The 14,175-nt window shown below is 42.5% G+C and overlaps 1 protein-coding gene across 3 annotated transcripts in view; it reads right to left on the reverse strand.

Annotated features, from left to right (window-relative positions):
- Positions 1 to 14,175, reverse strand: part of GRIK4 (glutamate ionotropic receptor kainate type subunit 4) — a 454,975-nt gene that overhangs the window by 259,658 nt on the left and 181,142 nt on the right. For all 3 annotated transcript variants that reach the window (XM_056543987.1, XM_056543989.1, XM_056543988.1), the window contains exon 2: positions 7,765 to 7,898. In XM_056543987.1, coding sequence (XP_056399962.1) covers positions 7,765 to 7,846 — 82 coding nt within the window. In that variant the 5' untranslated portion in view covers positions 7,847 to 7,898. The remainder of the gene's footprint in view (positions 1 to 7,764; positions 7,899 to 14,175) is intronic.

Consider the following 14,175-nt stretch of genomic DNA (forward strand, 5'->3'; position numbering starts at 1 on the left):
GCTCCTTCTCTGCTGAGCTTTGTAGTTTGCCCGCAGAGCATTTTACGTCCTAACATGGGGTATTACCATACTCAGAAGAGATGGGGTTACACATTTTGGGGGGCATTTTCTCCCATTACCCTTTGTAAAAATTGTAAATTTTGGGGAAAACTGCACTTAAGTGAAAAAATTTTTTTTTTCATTTACACATCCGATTTTAATGAAAAGTCGTCAAACACCTGTGGGGTGTTAAGGCTCACTGGACCACTTTTTACGTGCCTTGAGGGGTGTAGTTTCCAAAATAGTATGCCATGTGGGGTTTTCTGCTGTTCTGGCACCATAGGGGCTTCCTAAATGTGACATGCCCCCCAAAAACCATTTCAGCAAAATTCAGTCTCCAAAATCCCATTGTTGCTCCTTCCATTCTGAGCCCTCTACTGCGCCCGCTGAGCACTTGACATACACATATGAGGTATTTCCTTACTCGAGAGAAATTGGGTTACAAATTCTGGGGGGCTTTTTCTCCTATTACCACTTGTAAAAATTCAAAAACTGGGTCTACAAGAACATGCGAGTGTAAAAAATGAAGATAGTGAATTTTCTACTTCCCTTTCCTGCTATTCCTGTGAAACACCTAAAGGGTTAAAACACTGACTGAATGTCATTTTGAATACTTTGAGGGGTGCAGTTTTTATAATTGGGTCATTTGTGGGGTATTTCTCATTTGAAGGCCCTTCAAATCCACTTCAAAACTGAACTGGTCCCTGAAAAATTCTGATTTTGAAAATGTTGTGAAAAATTGGAAAATTGCTGCTGAACTTTGAAGCCCTCTGATGTCTTTCAAAAGTAAAAACATGTCAACTTTATGATGCAAATATAAAGTAGACATATTGTATTTGTGAATCAATATATAATTTATTTGGAATGTCTATTTTACTTAGAAGCAGAGAGCTTCAAAGTTAGAAAAATGCAAAATTTTCAAATTTTTCATCAAACTTTTGAATTTTTCACCAATAAATGATGCAAGTATCGACAAAAATTTACCACTACCATAAAGTAGCATATGTCACGAAAAAACTATCTTGGAATCAAATTTATAAGTAAAAGCATCCCAGAGTAATTAATGCTTAAAATGACAGTGGTCAGATTTGCAAAAAATGCTACCGTCCTTAGGGTCATAATGGGCTCTGTCCCCAAGGGGTTAAAATAACAGGTGTGGGCAATATAAAAATCACACCTGAAAGCAGATAAAAAGGAGAGAAGTTCACTTAGTCTTTACATTGTGTGTCTGTGTGTGCCACACTAAGCATGGACAACAGAAAGAGGAGAAGAGAACTGTCTGAGGACATGAGAACCAAAATTGTGGAAAAATATCAACAATCTCAAGGTTACAAGTCCATCTCCAGAGATCTAGATCTGCCTTTGTCCACAGTGCGCAACATTATCAAGAAGTTTGCAACCCATGGCACTGTAGCTAATCTCCCTGGGCATGGATTGAAAAGAAAAATGTATGAAAGGTATCAACGCAGGATAGTCTGGATGGTGGATAAGCAGCCCCAAACAAGTTCCAAAGATATTAAAGCTGTCCTGCAGGCTCATGGAGCATCAGTGTCAGCGCAAACTATCCATCGACTTTTAAATTAAATGAAACGCTATGGCAGGAGACCCAGGAGGACCCCACTGCTGACATAGAGACATAAAAAAGCAAGCCTACATTTTGCCAAAATGAACTTGAGTAAGCCTAAATCCTTCTGGAAAAACATCTTGTGGACAGATGAGGCCAAGATAGAGCTTTTTAGTAAAGCACATCATTCTACTGTTTACCGAAAATGGAATGTGTTGTTTGTTTTTTTTGCTGCCTCTGGCACTGGGTGCCTTGAATGTGTGCAAGGAATCATGAATTCTGAGGATTACCAATGGATTTTAGGTCGCACTCTACAGCCCAGTGTCAGAAAGCTGGGTTTGCTTCTGAGATCTTGGGTCTTCCAGCAGGACAATAACCCCAAACATGTGTCAAAAAGCACCCAGAAATGGATGGCAACAAAGTGCTGGAGAGTTCTGAAGTGGCCAGCAATGAGTCCAGATCTAAATCCCATTGAACGCCTGTGGAGAGATCTTAAAATTGCTGTTGGGAAAATTCCAATAAGAGAGACCTGGAGCAGTTTGCAAAGGAAGAGTGGTCCAACATTCCAGCTGAAAGGTGTAAGAAGCTTATTGATGGTTATAGGAAGCAACTAATTTCAGTTATTTTTAACCTCTTAAGGACATAGGACGTTCTCTAACGTCCCCACTACCTGGGCTTTAATGCCCAAGGACGTTAGAGTACGTCCTGTTGTATTTCCGATCCCTGTCGCTCGCCGGGCAGAGATCGGAACTGGATGCCTGCTGAAATTCTTCAGCAGGCATCCAGGGCAAACGCCGAGGGGGGCCATGTAGGCCCCCCATGTCGGCGATCGCCGCAAATCGCAAGGGAAATCGCCCTTGCGATCTGCGGCGATGCCGGGCTGATCGGGTCTCTGGGACCCGACCGCCCGGTAATTTCACATGATCCCGGCTGTCACAGACAGCCAGGACCATGCTGGAGCCTAGGAGCGAGGTGGCAAGCCTGCCCCCTCCTCCGATCCCCTGCGATCCGTCGGTTAACTAACCGACCAATCGCAAGGGGGGGGGGCGGTTACTTCCTCCCGTCCTGCCCGGCCCCTGGAAGTCCGGAGAGGACGGGAGGAAGACCGGAGGACGCGGCGGGGGACGGGGGAGTGCTGGGGACCGGCCCCGGTACTTACCTCGTCCCTGAAGACCCGGATCCCGGCGAGGAAGATGGCGGCGGCGGCGACAGGTGAGTAGATCTTCAGCCGCGGTCGGGCCCTTTACAGCAATGCACGTCGCCGTAAAGCGACATGCATTGCTGTAATGGGACCCTGTAAACTACAACTCCCAGCATGCCCAGACAGCCCTTGGCGTCTGGGCATGCTGGGAGTTGCAGTTTTGCAACATCTGGAGGTCCACAGTTTGGAGACCACTGTGCCCTTCCAGATGTTGCAAAACTACACATCCTCAGCATGCCCTTACTGTCCAGGCATGCTGGGAGTTGTAGTTCTGTAACATCTGGCCCTTCAGATGTTGCAGAACTACAACTCCCAGCATGCCTGGACAGTTTTGGCATACTGGGAGTTGTAGTTTTGCAACATCTGGAAGGGCACAGATTGGGAACCACTGTATTAGTGGTCTGCAAACTGTAGTCCTCCAGATGTTGCAAAACTATGACTCCCAGCATGCTGGGAGTTGTAGTTCGGCAACATCTGGCTCTAAAGATGTTGCCGAACTACTACTCCCAGCATGTCTGAGAATGCTGGGAGTTGTGGTTTTGCAACAACTGGAGGCACACTGGTTTGGAAACATTGTCTGTTTCCTAACTCAGTGTTTCCCAACCGTGTGCCTCCAGCTGTTGCAAAACTATAACTACCAGCATGCACTGATAAACTGTGCATGCTGGGAGTTGTAGTTTTGTAACAGCTGGAGGTCCCCCCTCTGTGAATGTACAGGGTACATTCACATGGGCAGGGGCTTACAGTGAGTATCAGGGTGCAAGTTTGCGATGCAGCAAATTTTGCACGGCAGCTCAAACTCGCAGCAGGAAACTCGCTGTAATCCCCGGCCCGTGTGACTGTACCCTAAAAACACTACACTACACTAACACAAAATAAAATAAAAAGTAAAAAACACTACATATACACATACCCCTACACAGCCCCCCTCCCCTCCCAATAAAAATGAAAAATGTCCGGTACGCCACTGTTTTCAAAATGGAGCCTCCAGCTGTTGCAAAACAACAACTCCCAGTATTGCCGGACAGCCGTTGACTGTCCAAGCATGCTGGGAGTTTTGCAACAGCTGGAGGCACCCTGTTTGGGAATCACTAGCGTAGAATACCCCTATGTCCACCCCTATGCAAATCTCTAATTCAGGCCTCAAATGCGCATGGCGCTCTCACTTTGGAGCCCTGTCGTATTTCAGGGCAACAGTTTAGGGTCACATATGGGGTATCGCCGTACTCGGGAGAAATTGTGTTACAAATTTTGGGGGGCTTTTTCTCCTTTAACCCCTTATGAAAAGGTGAAGTTGGGGTCTACAACAGCATGTTAGTGTAAAAAAAAATTTTTTTTACACTAACACGCTGGTGTTGCCCTATACTGTTCATTTTGACAAGAGGTAAAAGGGAAAAACGCCCCCCAAAATTTGTAATGCAATTTCTCCCGACTACGGAGATACCCCATATGTGGGTGTAAAGTGCTCTGGGGGCGCACAACAAGGCCCAGAAGGGAGAGTGCACCATGTACATTTGAGGTGATTTGCACAGGGGTGGCTGATTGTTACAGCGGTTTTGACAAACGCAAAAAAAAAAAACCCACATGTGACCCCATTTCGGAAACTACACCCCTCACGGAATGTAATGAGGGGTGCAGTGAGAATTTACACCCCACTGGTGTCTGACAGATCTTTGGATCAGTGGGCTGTGCAAATTAAAAATTTTGTACAGCCCACTGTTCCAAAGTTCTGACAGACACCAGTGGGGGGTAAATGCTCACTGTACCCCTTGTTACGTTCCTCAAGGGGTCTAGTTTCCAAAATGGTATGCCATGTTGGGGTAATTTTGCTGTCCTGGCACCATAGGGGCTTCCTAAATGCAACATGCCCCCCGAGCCAAATTTGCTCTCCAAAAGCCAAATATGACTCCTTCTCTTCTGAGCATTGTAGTTCGCCCGTAGTGCACTTCAGGTCCACTTATGGCGTACCTTCATACTCAGAAGAGATGGTGTTACAAATTTTGGGGGGTATTTTCTGCTATTAACCCTTGCAAAAATGTGAAATTTGGGGGGAAACACACATTTTAGTGAAAAAATATATATATTTTTTTACATATGCAAAAGTCGTGAAACCCCTGTGGGGTATTAAGGCTCACTTTATTCCTTGTTACATTCCTCAAGGGGTCTAGTTTCCAAAATGGTATGCCATGGGAGGGTTTTTTGCTGTTGTGGCACCATAGGGGCTTCCTAAATGCGACATGCCCCCCGACCAAAATTTGCTCTCCAAAAGCCAAATATGACTCCTTCTCTTCTGAGCATTGTAGTTCGCCCGTAGTGCACTTCAGGTCCACTTATGGGGTACATTCATACTCAGAAGAGATGGGGTTACAAATTTTGGGGGGTATTTTCTGCTATTAACCCTTGCATAAATGTGAAATTTGGGGGGAAACACACATTTTAGTGAAATTTTTTTAAACATTTTTTTACATATGCAAAAGTCGTGAAACACCTGTGGGGTTTTAAGGCTCACTTTATTCCTTCTTATGTTCCTCATGGGGTCTAGTTTCCAAAATGGTATGCCATGTGTTTTTTTTTCCTGTTCTGGCACCATAGGGGCTTCCTAAATGCAACATGCCCCCCAAAAACCAGTTCAGAAAAACGTACTCTCCAAAATCCCCTTGTCGCTCCTTCGCTTCTGAGCCCTCTACTGCGCCCGCCGAACACTTTACATAGACATATGAGGTATGTGCTTACTCGAGAGAAATTGGGCTACAAATATAATTATAAATTCTCTCCTTTTACCCCTTGTAAAAATAAAAAAATTGGGTCTACAAGAACATGCGAGTGTAAAAAATGAAGATAGTGAATTTTCTACTTCCCTTTCCTGCTATTCCTGTGAAACACCTAAAGGGTTAAAACACTGACTGAATGTCATTTTGAATACTTTGTGGGGTGCAGTTTTTATAATGGGGTCATTTGTGGGGTATTTCTAATATGAAGACCCTTCAAATCCACTTCAAACCTGAACTGGTCCCTGAAAAATAGTGAGTTTGAAAATTTTGTGAAAAATTGGAAAATTGCTGCTGAACTTTGAAGCCCTCCGATGTCTTCCAAAAGTAAAAACTTGTCAATTTTATGATGCAAATATAAAGTAGACATATTGTATTTGTGAATACATTTTTTTTTTGTAATATCCATTTTCCTTACAAGCAGAGAGCTTCAAAGTTAGAAAAATGCAAAATTTTCAATTTTTTCAGCAAATTTTGGAATTTTTCACTTAGAAACGATGCAAGTATCGACAAAATTTTACCAATAACATAAAGTAGAATATGTCACGAAAAAACAGTCTCGGAATCAGAATGATAGGTAAAAGCATTTCAGAGTTATTAATGTTTAAAGTGACAGTGGTCAGATGTTCAAAAAACGCTCCGGTCCTAAGGTGTAAAATGGCCTGGTCCTTAAGGGGTTAAAGTGTGTGTTACCGAATATTAAGTAAAGGGTGCCAATAAATTTGTCCAGCTCATTTTTGGAGTTTGTTGTGACATAATGTCCAGTTAGCTTTTTTTCCTCCCTTTTTTAGTTTAGTTCCAATACACACAAAGGGAATAAACATGTGTATAGCAAAACAAGTGTTACTGCAATCCTTCTCTGTGATAAATACATTGTTTTCTGGAAAAATTTCAGGAGTGCCAACATTTACAGCCATGACTGTATGTCAAGGGAATAAATTAAAAAACATAAGCTGCGGATGAGAAAAATGAGACGGAAAAAAATCTGCTGTTCTTTAAGGGGTTAAAGGTTAGAAAACCTCTTTAAAAAAAATCTATCTTACATACAATTAGAGGAAATATTATATACCCACCACTATTTTTAACCCCTTGACGCAAAACGCTGGTTATAAACGGTGCTGTGGCACGGCAGGGTTATGAAGCGAGCTCAGGAGCTGAACTCGCACCATCGCAGTGAAAACGCGATATCCCGATCAGTTAGGACACCTTACCTGTATCCTGCTCGGCCGATCTGCGATTGATTGCTCCAAGCCTGAAATCTAGGCTTGAGCAATCGACCGCCGATAACACTGGTCAATGGAATGCAATGCAATGGCATTGATCAGTGTATTGAATCAATGTACTCCATGTTATAGTCCCCTATGGGGGCTATAACATTGCAAAAAAAAAAAAAGTTAGTAAAGAGGATTTAAGCCATTCCCTAATAAAAGTCCGAATCACCCCCCTTTTCCAATAAAAAAAAAAAGACTGTGTAAATAAAAATAAACATATGTAGTATTGCCGCGTGCGTAAATGGTCAAACTATAAAAGTATATCACTAATTTAACCACACGGTAAATGGCGTATGCACAAAAAAATTCAAAAGTCCAAAATAGAGTATTTTTGGTCACTTTTTATGCCATAATAAAAAGAATAAAAAGCGATCAAAAAGTCTGATCAAAACAAAAATGGTACAGATAAAAACTTCAGATCACCGTGCAAAACTTTTCCCTACTAGTGGCCAGCACGTGAAAAAATAAAAAAGTTATAGGGGTCAGAAGATGACAATTTTAAACATATTAATTTTTGTGCAAGTACAACAAAATCAAACCTATATAAAGTAGGGCATCATTTTAATCATATGGACAAAATAAAGATAAGGTGTCATAATTACCAAAAAATGTACTGTGTAGAAACGGAGGCCCCCAAAATTTAGAAAATGGCATTTTTTTCTTCTATTTTGTCGCACAATTATTATTATTATTTTTTTTGTTTTGCTGTAGATTTTTGGGTAAAATGACTGATGCCATTACAAAGTAGAATTGGTGGCACAAAAAAATAAGCAGTCATATGGATTTTTTTTAGGTGCAAAATTGAAAGGGTTATGATTTATAAAAGGTAAGGAGGAAAAAACTAAAGTGGAAAAACGCTATGTCCTTAAGCGGTTAATCATGTTTGGAATACTCTGACCAACCATAGATTAGGAAACTTACCAATTCGAATAGAGTGGGGGCTACCAGTGGTCTTCATCAGCAACAACAGGAGAAGCACCAGAGGCGCAAAGACACGGAGCATTTTACACAAATCGTCATGAAGCCCTTTGGTGATCCGGGCATTCCATAAAAATCTGCAAACAAGAAAGGACATATGATATACACTGCGGTATTTCTGATTTATGACTAAGATGAAAAAGAACATTCCTGATTTTCTAGCAACGAAACCTATGAAACATAGTGACAGAGCAGAAAAACCAAGGTCATGATATAGAAGTAGATTAAAAATGAAGATGCTGAAGTGCAGGACACATTAAAACATTTTGGTAAGATACCAAGAAACTTTAAAACCTTAAGTTCTCTACTCACTATATAATAAAAGTTATTCAAAACTGATTTATACATAATCTTTTAACAAAGAATTACATCAGTAGTTAAGTTGTTAAAACACAGACAGGCCCGAACTATTAAGCCAAATGCATTATAGGGTATATAGGCCTATAGGGTAATAGGGTAAAAGTAAATAATAAAATAACAGCTGTTACATTGTACTGTTTGGTTTTGTCTTTTAAGTGAAAATATCAACCACAAAAGATCTTCTGCTAAAGTCCCGATATGTAAAAGACAAGGGGTACATTAAGTCAAGAAACAAAGTACTTTGCATGCTAAAAATGTAAGCATTTTACTTGTTTGTTTTTGGGGGTAAACCTCATATTGCCACCCTCAAGATAAAATTCTGTGCATATTGCATAGAGTGCTGCAGGTGCTGCACACCTTTGGCACCAAAAAACCCTCTGTTGATGATTGCCTTATTTCAGGAGATGGTGCCAGTGTCAGTGTGGGCCAAGGTAGAGCCTGGCATTAGTCATATGTGTGTTCTGAGCCCAGGTAAGTTCAGCCCATGTCCTTTTTATCTAGTGGCTGTTAGTCAAGCAGGGTAGACGGTTTCAAGGAAACCAGTGGGCCATAATAAAGAGGACATGGGCTGGACTTATCTGGGCTTATGCTGTGCTGGGGAAAGCCACCTGGGCTTTTGAGTCTCACTGCATAATGTAAAAAACATCCAGGCACTGAAAAGGACTATAAAGATACAGTACAGGGAGGTATTACATGTTCTGTACTCTTTACCTCTTTACCTCTGCCAGGGTTAGCTTCTTCTTTGGGCATCCGGTGAGGGCGGCTCCATTTTCCTTTTTTTTTAGGACGTTGCGTGTTCTGTAGAGGACCCTGAAGAAGCTTCTGTCCTCTAGATAGACCAGTGTTTTCCAAAGAGGTTGCCTCCAGCTGTTGCAAAACTACAACTCCCAGCATGCCCGGACAGCCTTTGGCTGTCCGGGCATGCTGGGAGTTGTAGTTTTGCAACAGCTGGAGGCACCCTGGTTGGGAAACACTGAAATAGACAGTGATTTACAGCTCCCAGCAGATCTTTCTTACTTTTATATGGAAGGATTTGCTTTATCTATATTAGTTATATACTTATTTATCTTTAATCCTAACTTTTTCCTATTTTTGGATGACATTTTGGTGGCTTCAGAACCAATTACCAGGTTTCCATAGAGTTATGGTCTCAACATACGATGGTTTCAACATACAATGGTCGTCCTGGAACCAATTAATATTGTAACTTGAGGGACCACTGTATACCATTAAGAGATGAGGGCTTTTAGAGAATATTTTTCTAAAACAAAAGTAAGAACTGGAAATTTTAGTGTTGTCTACATTTAATTTTTAATCAAAACATTTTATATACCTTATTAGGGAATTCTGAGTGAACAGAAGAGTGTCCTCTGTCAGGATTCAGAGGGGAGAGTGGTTTAAAACAAGCGTCTTTCATTCTGGAGGATCTTGTCATAAGTCTTACTGGAATACTGAAGCCATTAGATTGCTATATATTCAGCATTGGCCAGATAAGGAAGCCAGTTCTAAGAGATTGCCAGTTCTTCACTCATAAAACAGTGTACACATCTAGGATGTTTTTTTGGAGGGGGCATACCTCTGAGACCTAGATTTAAGATCTAGGTCTCCTGAACAACAGAGGTGGTCGGAAGGCTGAGAGAAGCTAAGCCAGTTGTTTTATGCAGTAAAACCAGTAGAGGTTAATGAAAGTTGTGTGAACAGTGTAGCACTGCTGCAAGCTATGCTGTTTCCACAACTCAGTATGCATAAAAACATTATGCATACTGTGTAAAACACCTGGCTCAGCTTTTTTTTGTCTTTCTGATTATGTCTGGCCTCCATAACCAGGCCATAGGGGGCTAGAGGTCTTTAATTATAAGAAAGATGTGAGTCCCAGAGGTGTGACCCAGACCTTTAAGAGATATATGGCACATCCCGTAAATATGTCATAAATGTCCACATGGAAAAACACCTTTAAAGGGGTACTCTGGCCCTAAGACATGTTATCCCCTGTCCAAAGAATAGGAGATGAGATGTCTGACCGCGGGGGTCCCGCCGCTGGGGACCTCTGCAATCTTGCATTCAGCACCCACCTCAAGGAGATGCACGCTCAGAATCTGCCGTGTGATGAAAACGGGGCCGGAGTATCATGACATCATGACTCCGCCCACGTGTGACATCCAGCCCTGCCCCCGCTATGCAAGTTTATGGGAGGGGGTGTGGTGGCCATCACGCCCCCTCCCATAAACTTGCACAGCGGGGGCGGGGTGTGACGTCACACGGGAGCCGAGTCGTGATGTCACAATACTCCGGCCCCGTGGTCATCACACAGCAGATTCTGAGCTGCCAGCGCGGCGTGCATCTTCGAGGTGGGTGCTGAATGCAAGATTTGGGTGCTGAATGCAAGATTGCGGAGGTCCCCAGTGGCGGGACCCCCACAGTCAGACATCTTATCCCCTATCCTTTGAGTACCCCTTTAATGCCTACAAGGAAGTGAGAAAATTTCCACAAGGAATCCCCAGATCAGTACCCCAAAAGTACTCTCTGTAAGCAATAACTGATGTTAGGTTGAACAAAAAACACCATTTCATGGTACAAGGTAGAGGAAAGACATTGCAGTGAAGCATTAACCCCTTGCAATTTTCCACCTACCGACTCATATGAGGGCAATTTTACTTTGTAATACCATTAATAATTTCACAACAAAATTTACGGCGAAACCAGGAAAAAATTATCCTTGGAGCAAAATTGAAAAAAAAAAAAAAAACATTTTGTAATTCCGTTTCTAGGCAGTTTTCTGTAAAATTGACACCTTATATTTATTCTGTAGGCCAATTCGATCGCAAAGATACCCAATTTATATTGGTTTGATTTTATTTTACTACAAAAAAAATTATAACTACCGTATATACTCGAGTATAAGCCGACCCGAGTATAAGCCGAGACCCCTAATTTCAACCCAAAATCCCAGGAAAAGTTATTGACTCGAGTATAAGCCTAGGGTGGGAAATACATCATCCCCCCATGTAATCACCCAGACCCGTCATTAACATCCTCATCATCATCCCCTTGTCATCATCCCACACATCCCCCCTTCATCATCCCCTTATCATCCCACACATCCCCCCTTCATCATCCCCTTATCATCCCACACATCCCCCCTTCATCATCCCCTTATCATCCCACACATCCCCCCTTCATCATCCCCTCATCATCCCGCACATCCCCCCTTCATCATCCCCTTATCATCCCGCACATCCCCCCTTCATCATCCCCTTATCATCCCACACATCCCCCCTTCATCATCCCCTTGTCATCATTCGCCCTCAGTGGTCTTCAACCTGCGGACCTCCAGAGGTTTCAAAACTACAACTCCCAGCAAGCCCGGGCAGCCATCGGCTGTCCGGGCTTGCTGGGAGTTGTAGTTTTGAAACCTCCGGAGGTCCGCAGGTTGAAGACCACTGCGGCCTTCGACATCATCCAGCCCCCTCTCACCCCCCTTTAGTTCTGAGTACTCACCTCCGCTCGGCGCTGGTCCGGTCCTGCAGGGCTGTCCGGTGAGGAGGTGGTCCGGGCTGCTATCTTCACCGGGGGCGCCTCTTCTCCGCGCTTCCGGCCCGGAATAGAGGCGTTGCCTTGACAACGACGCAGAAGTACGTTGGCAATGAACGCACCTCTGCGTCGTTGTCAAGGCAACGTGACTATTCTGAGGCCGGGCCCGAAGCGCTTAGAAGAGGCCTCCCCGGTGAAGATAGCAGCCCGGAACCACTATCCCACCGGACCACCTCATCACCGGACAGCCCTGCAGCAACGGACCAGCGCCGAGCGGAGGTGAGTAGTCAGAACTAAAGGGGGGTGAGAGGGGGCTGGATGATGTCGAAGGCCGCAGTGGTCTTCAACCTGCGGACCTCCAGAGGTTTCAAAACTACAACTCCCAGCAAGCCCAGACAGCCGATGGCTGGCCGGGCTTGCTGGGAGTTGTAGTTTTGAAACCTCTGGAGGTCCGCAGGTTGAAGACCACTGCAGGTGGGGGAGTTCACTCGAGTATAAGCCGAGGGGGGTGTTTTCAGCACGAAAAATCGTGCTGAAAAACTCGGCTTATACTCGAGTATATACGGTACATGCGCAAAAATGAATACTTTTAAAAAATGGCCTATTTTGACCCCTATAACTTTTTATTTTTCCACATACAGGGATGTATGTGGGCTAAATTTTTGCGTTGTGATCTGAAGTTTTTATCGGTAACATTTTTGTTTTGCTTTGACTTTTTGATAACTTTTTATTCATTTTTAATGGTATAAAAAGTGATCAAAAATATGCTATTTTGGACTTTGGAACTTTTTTTTACATGTACGCCATAGACCATGGGGTTTAATCAACAATATATTTTTATAATACCACATATGTATATATTTTTTTTTATTTACACAGTTTTGTTTTTTTATGGGAAAAGGGGGGTGATTCAATCTCTTATTAGGTAAGGGGTTAATTAACCCCTTAAGGACTCAGCCCATTTTCACCTTAAGGACTCAAAACAATCTTCGTTTTTGCACTTTTGTTTTTTCCTCCTCATCTTGTAAAAATCATAACGCTTTCAATTTTGCACCTACAGACCCATATAAGGGCAAGTTTTTTGCGTCACCAATTGTACTTTGTAATGACATTACTTATTTTATAATATAATCTGCGGGGAAACTAAAAAAAATATTTGTGGCATGAAATGAAAAAAAAAACAACACCATTTTGCAAATTTTAGGGTTTCTGTTTCTACACAGTGTACTTCTCGGTAAAAAATTACACATTATCTTTATTCTGTAGGTCCATACGGTTACAGGGATACCCAAGTTATGTAGGTTTTATTTATTTTACTAAATTATACATGCACCAAAATTTGTACATTTTAAATTGTCATCTTCTGACCCATATAACTTTTTATTTTTCTGCGTATGGGGCTATATGAGGGCTTATTTTTTGCGCTATGGTCTGTAGTTTTTATCGGTGAGTAAATGAAGAAAAGGTGGTCCAGCAGTACCTTTAAAATGTAGATCTTTAATTGAACTTTTCTTTAAAATACAGAGCACACACCATCCACCCTCACCTGGTGAAGGTGGATGGTGTGTGCTCTGTATTTTAAAGAAAAGTTCAATAAAGGATCTACATTTTAAAGGTACTGCTGGACCACCTTTTCTTCAATTACTCACAAGTATCAAGCCGGGCCGGGCTTGAGTCCTTGCAGACCGTGGAGGAGGTGAGCTGAGAGGACTTCATTTCTTATTCATTAGTTTTTATCGGTACCATTTTTGTTTTGCTGAGACTTTTTGATCTCTTTTTATTAATATTTTTATGGTATATATAGAGACCAAAAATTCACAATTTTGGACTTTGGTATTTTTTTTACGTGTACGCCATTGACCGTGCGGTTCAGCTAACCTTTATTTTAATAGTTTGAGAATTTATGCACGCGGTGGTACCACATATGATTATTTTTTTCATTACATTGTTTTATAAAAAAAATAGGAAAAAGGGGTTGGTGATTTAAACTTTGATCCCAGGCAAAGAGCAGTAGATCGCCGATCGGACGACGAGGCGGCAGGTGAGGACCCTCCCATTGTCCAGTTGGATGATCGGGACATCGCGATTCTGTCAGCTGCTTGAATAGTTTCACTTTCAGTTTAGATGCGGCGATCAACTTTGATCACGGCGTCTAAAGGGTTAATGCCGGGCATCGGCCCGATCGGCGGTGCCCGGCATTAGCTGTGGGTCCTGGCTGCCCGTAGCAACTGGGACCCACGGGATTAACCCGTTCTCTGCTCGTGAGAACAGTTTAAACCCTGTTAGCAGGACTCAGGATGTACCTGTACACCCTGCATCCTTAAGTGGTTAAAGCACATTTATTTAACTACTTTTTAACCTTTTTTTTTTTATTCAAAGTTATAGCCCCCATAGGGGACTATAACATGCAATACCTTGATTGCCAGCACTGATCAATGCTATGCCATTGATTAGTGTTATAGG

The sequence above is a fragment of the Hyla sarda genome, chromosome 10, assembly GCF_029499605.1.
Source record: "Hyla sarda isolate aHylSar1 chromosome 10, aHylSar1.hap1, whole genome shotgun sequence".
Taxonomy (NCBI): domain Eukaryota; kingdom Metazoa; phylum Chordata; class Amphibia; order Anura; family Hylidae; genus Hyla; species Hyla sarda.